This window comes from Lactuca sativa, chromosome 9 (assembly GCF_002870075.4).
Source record: "Lactuca sativa cultivar Salinas chromosome 9, Lsat_Salinas_v11, whole genome shotgun sequence".
Taxonomy (NCBI): Eukaryota; Viridiplantae; Streptophyta; class Magnoliopsida; order Asterales; family Asteraceae; genus Lactuca; species Lactuca sativa.
The window spans coordinates 186,363,135-186,371,757 of record NC_056631.2 but is presented as its reverse complement, the minus strand read 5'-3'; the positions used below and the strand labels follow the sequence as shown (position 1 = coordinate 186,371,757).

At 40.6% G+C, this 8,623-nt stretch overlaps 1 protein-coding gene across 1 annotated transcript; it reads right to left on the bottom strand.

Annotated features, from left to right (window-relative positions):
- Window positions 1–268: 268 nt before the first annotated feature.
- LOC128129207 (flocculation protein FLO11-like) lies at window positions 269–6,841 on the bottom strand. Its single transcript, XM_052767853.1, has 3 exons — window positions 6,203–6,841; window positions 1,476–2,168; window positions 269–1,267 (listed from the first exon to the last, which is right to left on the bottom strand). Exons 1-3 carry the CDS (start codon window positions 6,839–6,841, stop codon window positions 269–271), a joined length of 2,331 nt encoding a protein of 776 aa, XP_052623813.1.
- Window positions 6,842–8,623: the final 1,782 nt, after the last annotated feature.

Below are 8,623 nucleotides of genomic sequence, written 5' to 3'. Positions count from 1 at the left end.
TGATTTTGAAATTAACATTTACGAACTTTCCATCAGGCGTAGGTTTCAGTACCTTGACAGTAACTATCTTCTGTGCGCACTATGTCAAGTACTGCGATTGACCATACTCCCAATAAAAGTCGATAAGCTCACGATCAACTTTTGGATGAAGGAAAGGAACTTCAACAGTCGAATCAAGACAATGAAACGTGAATGCCTTTCGTGTTATCGGCATGTCGAACTGTGAGTCCTTAGATTTGTCACAATCAAAAGAAGCGACAGGTTCCAGCTAGTAGATGCTTGGAAACTCTATTGCCTCATTGATAAGTGTTTCTTTTGTCCAAAGGGGAAACAAGGCCTTCTTGTAGTTTAAGGCTTCTTTTTCTTCCTTATTCCTCCTTTCCCATTCCTCAGCCTCCCTTGCAATTTTCAAGGTTTCATCCAACTCTCTGTTCTTCTTTCTCTTAAGAGCCTCAGCAATAGTGTCTTCTTCTTCGTCATCACTATCATCATCAATCCCCTTCTTTTTATCTTGAGAACCAGAACTCGAAGCTTCATTACCCTTCGGTTCGGTTGTAACTTTGACTTTCGGTTGGGGTGATTCAGTTTCGGTTTTCACAATAACCTTCAGTTGAGAACCTTCTCCCCCTTGTTTTGGAGATATGAGTCTCTCCGAAACACCCTTCATCTCGTGTAACAATGCAAGGGCAGGAAGAATTTTTGAAGTGAGATGATTCCTTATAGTCAAAGTAAGGATAGGATCATGAGCACCAAGGATACTGGTTAGCATATCCTTGACATCCTCAACACAGCTACGAAAGACAGCCCTCTCCGTCTTCAATAAGGAAATTTCCTTTTCAGCTTGAGCAAGCTGCACCTTCTGTACTTCAATTATGGAGGCTTGGCTCTCCTTTGCTAAATCAGCGTGAAGAGATTCAAGCCGAGAATTTACAGAACTGATAAGTGAAGTGTTCTCTGCTTGTATGGAAGAACGAACAGCCTCAAACATTGTTTTCTCCGCTTGAAGGGATTTGGATAAGGAATCCACAGAGGCATTCACCTTGGTTGTACTGGTCTCAACATGCCCTTTGAGTGACTCAAGAAAGATCTGAGTACTGTGAACAATTTCTACAACATCAGTAGTGGCCTTCTTGCAAGAAGAAGTAGACTCGTTAGCAGCCTTTGTGGATTTCTCAATCGACTCTGTGTATTGCTCTAGAGCGGTATCCAAGAAAGCTTTGAGCACAACAACAATGTAGGACTTGTTGGCATGAAGCAGTTTGTCAGGCTTCTCATCAATGCTTTGCAATTACTGACGTGTGGCTGGAGCTTCATCATCATCATTTGTAGGAAGCCTGTAGGGACTGTAGTAGATCGAATCAAACTCATCAGTAGCACCAACGAGAGTGGCACCGGAATCAGTTGAAGGTGATGGTGAAAGTGGTTTGGAAGTAACTGGAGGTTCGGTCTCAGTAGTCGCCCCCCGTATCATATACGTTGACTCCTACTGTCGGTTCTGGAATAGTAGTGGAAGTTGATTGGGAAATAATATGAGGAGGGATTGGAGTTGTAGAAATGGGAATGGTAGTAACGGGTGGTGGTGGTGGAATAGAAGTTGTTGTTTGAGATGTGGTAGGTGGGGGAGCAGGAGCAACTAAAATAAGAACTGTCCGTTTTGGTGATGGAGGTGGTGTTGGAAGTTTGACATGAAGAGATTCGGTTGGAGTGGGGGATCGGGGAGGAATGTTACCTCTCGGTGATACATGATGAATTTCCTCTTCTTCATCCTCCTCATCATTTTCTGATCTAGAAGGAGAGGGACTCTTGGATTTCTTCGCCATCTTCTTAATCTTCTTTGGATTAGAAGAATCCCCTTTCTCATACTTTCGCTTCCTTGACTTAGACTTATCATCCTCGGTTGTCCCTTTCATGGTAGTAGCCCTTTTTCCTTGATTTCCAGGCTTCTCCATAGCATCCAAGGTAGCCTGTTGATCAGAAGATAAGACTCTCAGTTTCTTGGGAGGAATCTTGCGATATTCAGCCAAGACCTTACTCTCGGCTGAGACATAGCTATACACTGTCTCAGGTATAGATTCATTGTGAGGGAACTTTGTAGGATCATAAATAATGATCTTCTTGGTGTGAAACGTAGCCACAGAAGCGACTATGGCATCCTTCATTACCGGAATCTGCAAAGTATCAATCGCCCTTCATTTAATGAGAGTTTAGAATCGACCACACGAAATTTCCGAGTGCCTCGTTGAAGTGTTGCAACTTTGCACCACCTGTGACTAGATAATCGACCCATAGTATATATTGATACCATTGTAAAGACCGTATAGAATGGTCAGAAAACCCTTGCTGGTACCATCAGACCCACCACTTCTCTCCACCAAACTCTTGATGAGAAGAGTAAGCAATCCATTCCATTTGGGCGGTAAGCATGACTTCTTAACCTTTGTAACTGTGATGAGCACATAAGTATAGCCCATCTCGTAGAGCATCGAGAACAGTTGGGTAGTGGTGATTAAATATGGTGAGATCACACATGAATCCACAAGAAGTTGCAATAAAGAACAAAATCTCCCTTTTGAAATCGAAGCCTTGTGAGAGAAGATTTGGAAGTAGATCCTCTCGTTATTCTTATCATACGAAGCGGTAGTGTAGACTTGCGATAGGAGTGACATTGGGACGGATCCCACCTGTGTTAGGGCTAGAACCAGGGGTGCATACTTCAAACACTCAACCACTTGCGGCATATACGAATCGTACAGAAAAGGGTTGAGTTCAATGATCATGTTTTGGTTTGGCTTGATCGAGATCAATGTGGACGAAGCAGTTCGATCGTGAGCCGATGATGAAGTCGCCATTATTGAGTTAAGGAAGAATATGAAGAGTTGCAAATCGTCGTGTATATATATAGAGAGAGAGTTTGTTTTAGGTAAAAGAGACAAATAGTATTAGAAACCCTTTATATACCGTTGTCAGGAGAGAGAAAGAATCGTCATGATAATGATGAGATCACTGAAACGTTGCCTGAAAAAGCATGATGTGATAGGGTGGTATCTCCCAGGTATATGTTAGCATATGTGGGTTTAGGGACCTTTCAAATTCACGCGCCCAAAATCTTATCCTCAATCCGCCGTTTGAAATTCATCATCGCTCCTAAATTTAGGATACCTCTGTTGCTCCAAAAGATAAACAACAATTGAAACAATAGCAACCAGAATGTTAGAAAATAAAAAATTTCGTGCAATAGGGTGACAAAAGATAAAGAAATAAAGCAAAATGTGTATTGCATGTGAGTGATGTCTATTAGAAGGCATAAAGCAGATGATTCCGGGCAAGAATCGCTTCCTTCAAAGTCAAAATAGACTTGAAGTGCTTGTGTGGTTTCCCGAGAAGATTCAATCAAGTGTTTGTAGAGAAACATTGAAAGGCTTCTTTTAAATTATAGGCTAAGGGTAGCTTATCTTCAACCGAACGTCGATTCTTAACATAAGACCGAACGTTGGAAGAAGTACTTGTGAGACCATTGTGGTCTGTTGAACAAGTAGGTTGGATAGAATTTATAGTGACTTAAGAGGTGATAGAGATCTCAAAAACAAAAACAAACTGGATCTTTTTGGGAAGAAAAGCCTTAGTGTTAGATAATTTCATAAAAGACCACTCAAAAATAAAAAGAGATTTCATTATGTAACAAGTAAGATCTTGAATATAATGATTCACCATCAATTCATTGTAGGTGTTGGTTTTTGGATTTCACTCAGCACGTGGTGTACATATCTAAGATCACAAACACAGATTTTGTGCAACCATAAACCTCAGTGGTAAAGACTAAGAGTCTCGAGGTTTACAATGGTGAACCGAAAGTTGATGGAGAATGTAAGGAGGATGGTTAAAGAACTGAAAGTACCTCTGCTATAATAACATGACAAAGCAGAAAAATCTTAACTCATTTGAGAAGAGTAAGGTAGCTCTGGACATGAGTTGATTTTAACGGCCTGATTGGGAAGAAACGATAGGTATAGATCGAATCATTAAGGCCTATCTCTTAGTCGTAAAGGCTCCGGTCAACATGCAGCAGCATGCTTCTAGGGACCCTTAACTAGTTCAGATGGAAATAATTGTACCTGACTTAGCTCCAAATTTTGTTGTACTGGTATACTTGGGACCTAATTAAAAGAACAAGCAAACAAAAACACCACACAAACAAAGCAAACAAAGAAAAAAAATAATGTAGAAAGAAGAAAAATAATTTTGAGATTTTTGAAATTTTATGAAAAATAATAAAAACAGAAATACATAAATAAAGTAGCACTAAACACTTTCAAAAAATTAAAAGAATAAACAAAATGTACAACCGAAACCTTATCTTAAAAGAATGAAGCGAAATAAGTCGAGCGTTCGGTTCATTTCGGTTCCTGAAAATTCAAAAGCTGAAATAGACCGAGCGTTTGGTTCATTTCGGTTCTCGAAAATTATGGAGCCGAAATAGACAGAGCATTCGGTTCATTTCGGTTCCCGAAAAATCCGGAACCGAGATAGACCGAGTGTTTGCTCTATTTTGCTTGTCTAATTTTTAGTGAGAGATTTGAGGATTTCGTACCGACTCTGCTTCCATCATTCCCAGGCCTTGTAAAATTTTATTGAAGCTTGCTTCAGGTAAGGCTTTAGTGAATATGTCAGCCAGTTTATTAGAGGACTGAACGAAATGTACTTCCACGTTCCCATCTTCTACATCATCCTTGATGAAATGATATCTAAGTGCAATATGCTTAGTCTTTGAGTGTTGCACTGTATTGTGACATATTCTTATTGCACTTTCTGAGTCACAATAGAGAGGAATCTTCTTCATACTCAGCCCATAATCTCTTAGTTGACTTTTGAATCCATATTACTTGAGAAGTACAGGATGTTGCAGCTATATACTCAGCTTCGGCTGTTGAAAGTGACACACATGTTTGCTTCTTGGACTGCCAGCTAACAAGTTTACCGTCTAGGAATTGGCATCCACCAGTTGTGCTCTTTCGGTCCAGACCACATCCTCCAAGATCAGCATCAGAAAAAGCTTGAATGAAGAATCTAGATCTAGCAGGGTACCAGAGACCGAGAGATGAGGTTTGCTTCAGGTAATGGAAAATATTTTTCACTGTCACCATGTGAGGTTCTCTTGGATTAGCTTGAAACCTGGCACAATAACAAACAGAAAACATAATGTCCGGTCTACTCGTTGTTAGATACATAAGGGACCCTATCATTTGTCGATATAGTGTTATGTCAACACCAGGTTTTTCCAGAGAAGGTGTTAACTTAGTGCCAAATGCCATAGGAACCTTCCCTTTCGAATCTCCCGTCATACCAAATTTTGCCAGCAAGTTCTTTTTGTAGGCCTCCTGGTTGATAAGTGTACCTTCTGGTCCCTGTCTAATATTCAAACCAAGGAAAAAATTAATCGGACCCATTGCGCTCATTTCAAATTTAGTCTCCATCAACTTCTTGAATTCAGCCGTTACGCTAGGATTCGTGGAGCCGAAGATGATGTCATCGACATAAATCTGAACTATCATTAAATGTTCGCCTTCTTTATTTCGGAAGAAGGTTGGGTCAACCGAACCTTGCTTAAATTTTGACATTTTCAGAAAGCGAGTTAAAGTTTCATACCATGCCCTCGGTGCTTGCTTTAAACCGTATACAGCTTTATCCAGTACATAGCAATGATCAGGGAATTTCTCGTTCATGAACCCAGGAGGGTGCTCAGCGTATACTGTTTCTTCTAGTTCTCCATTCAAGAAAGCGCATTTTACATCCATTTCGAAAACTTCGAAGTTTTTATGAGCAACATATGCCAGAAAAATTCTAACTGGTTCCAACCTTGCTACTGGAGCGCAACCACATAATCTATCCCTTCCTCTTGGCAATATCCTATTACTATCAACCGAGCCTTGTTTCTAACAACATTCTTCTCTTTTTCCACTTTATTCCTAAAGGCCCATTTCGAGCCAACCACTGAAGCATCCTTTGGTGTTGGAATCAGCCTCCACACTCGACTGCGTTCAAACTCATGGAGCTCATCTTGCATTGTTTGTACCTAGTCGGAATGATCAAGCGCAACATTATCTGTTTTCGGTTCGACGTTGGAGACAAACGAGTTAAACATACAGAATTCAACTTTAGAGAATAATGCAGTTTGTTTCGCTTTCAATTGAGAACGAGTGAGAACTTTCTCAGATGATTCACCAATGATTTGTGTTTTGGGATGATCCTTGGTCCATTTCACTAAAGGAGGATAATTTGGGTCATAGGCTGGATCCAACTCTACATTTACTTCCTCTTCAAGTTCTGATTGATCATCTTCGTCATTTTTATTCTCTTTCTCCCCCTCGACTAGCGAAGTATAACTTGTGTCAGGATCAGAGTTTTCATCCTCTGTGGGAGTCGGAATCTCCCCCTCGATTTGACTATTATTTGGTGGGTTTGGTGTTGTATGCTCCCCCTCGCTTGGACCTTTATGAGTTGGGGATAGAATAGGATTCTCCCCCTCAAAAGACATTTCGGTTGTCTTTGGTGCTAATGAAGTCTCCCCCTTGAACATTGAGTCGTTGTTTGGAGAGTCATTGGAGGATTGACCAACTGTCGGTTTAGGAGGTTCACTTTCCATTTCTTTGGCAGCTTCATCTATGATCTTTTTGAGATTGTCGATTTTCTTGTCTACTGCTTTCGCTTCTGAGTGTTTTGCTTTCTCTGGTTCATCAAATAGCTGAATGTACTCTTCAAACAACTTGGATATTCGAACCGAGACTTTTCCTGATTCAGGAAATATTTCCCCCAAGGCACTTTCGCTCCTTTGAACTTTCTTCATGTAATTATCGTCAAAGGTTACATAATATGTTTCTTCAATTCGTTTGGAGCGTTTGTTCAAAACTCTGTATGCCTTTGAAGTGAGTGAATAACCAAGAAAAATTCCCTCATCAGCTTTGACGTCAAACTTATTGCGGTTCTCTCTTTAATTAAAGATGAAACACCTTGAACCGAACACATGGAAAAATTTAACATTGGGCTTTCGATTGTTCAAAATCTCATATGGAGTGATTGAGAATCTTTTGTTGAGTAAGGATCAGTTCTGAGTGTAGCACGCGGTTACAACAGCATCAGCCCAAAAGTATAGTGGAAGAGAAGCGAAGCTTAGCATGGTTCTGGCTGCCTCACATAGGGAACGGTTTCGTCTTTCAACAATCCCATTCTGTTGTGGGGTATAAGGTGCCGAGAAGTTGTGAGATATCCCCTTTTCAGCCAAAAAATCCTCAAAATCTTTATTCTTGAATTCCAGCCCGTTGTCGCTTATAATGTTTCTCACCAGCTTCCGCTGCTGCACTTCCACTTGCTTGACGAACGTCTTCAACTTGGGCGTCACATCTGATTTCTGTTTAAGAAAGAAAACCCAGGTGAAGTGTGAAAAATCATCTACTATGACAAGAATGAACTTACCCCCAACGAAGCTTTCGATAGTCGAAGGGCCACACAAGTCAATGTGCAGAAGTTCAAGAGCTTCAACTATCTTTGTGTTGATTCATGTAGGATGGCTCTTTCTGCTTTGTTTGCCCATCTCACATGCTGTACACATATGATCCTTATCAAACATGATATGAGTAAGGCCTCGAACGTGGTCACCAAGCACCAACTTACTAATGTCTTTGAAGTTCAGGTGCAATAGGCGTCGATGCCACAACCAGCTTTCATCAGTGTTTGCCTTTGATAGCAGGCATCTTGCTGGTTTTCCTCTAATTGGGTTGAGATTCCAAGGATACATCTCTCCCTTGCGTTCAGACTTTAACAGAACCTTTTTGGATTGCTTCTCAATTATTTCAGAGCCCTCATCATCGAATGAAACCTTCAAACCTGTTCCCACAACTAATTGTGACACACTGATGAGGTTATGCTGCAATCCATCCACATCAGCTACTTTTCGAATCAAAAAGTCTCCGTTGGTTATCATACCATATCCTTTGATTGTGTCATATGAGTTATTGCCATACTTCACACATCCACCATCCTTTAGGGACCGAAACTCCCTCAGATCGACCTTCCTTCCTGTCATGTGACGTGAGCAGCCACTGTCTATATACCATTCATCATCGAACTGCTCGTCACTTATCACCTGCAAATTCAAGCAGATTTAGGAACCCAAAGTTTCTTGGGTCGGGGTGAGTTTTTCACATAAAAAGGAATTGCATTAGAAACATCAACCATGTAGGGTCCGATATGTGTTGCGTCTTGGGCTCGTTCATTAGTTCAATTTTGTTTCCGGATTGGGCCTGTCCATCCGTAAGTTATTTTCTAGGGTTTAGTATTTATAGATGCTTGCATGCATCTTAGTAGGTAAGATTTGGAGTCGATCATTCAGAGAAATTACTTTTTATCGTTTGTAACCCTAGTAGCCTCTACAGCGGAAGTTCTTTGTCGAGCTCTGCTGAGGCTTGAATCTATTGAATCATTCGACGTATTTTGATTCACTCTTGTGTTTGATATTTCTATTTATGTTTTCGTGATTAACCTGTTTAAGATCTAAACGATTAAAGAGTTTTTCAACTCATCAATTGGTATCAGAGCAGGAGACTGTGTAATTCATACACATCTCTTCTGT

Bases quoted from the DNA above. Each gene is read 5' to 3' on its own strand.
- LOC128129207 (XM_052767853.1), bottom strand. From the start codon at position 6,841: ATGAAGAAAGTTCAAAGGAGCGAAAGTGCCTTGGGGGAAATATTTCCT. The intron at 2,169-6,202 runs GTTCTCACTCGT...GATACTTTGCAG, and splicing joins TTGGTGAATCATCTGAGAAA to ATTCCGGTAATGAAGGATGC. The intron at 1,268-1,475 runs GTATATGATACG...ATTGATGAGAAG, and splicing joins AACCGACAGTAGGAGTCAAC to CCTGACAAACTGCTTCATGC.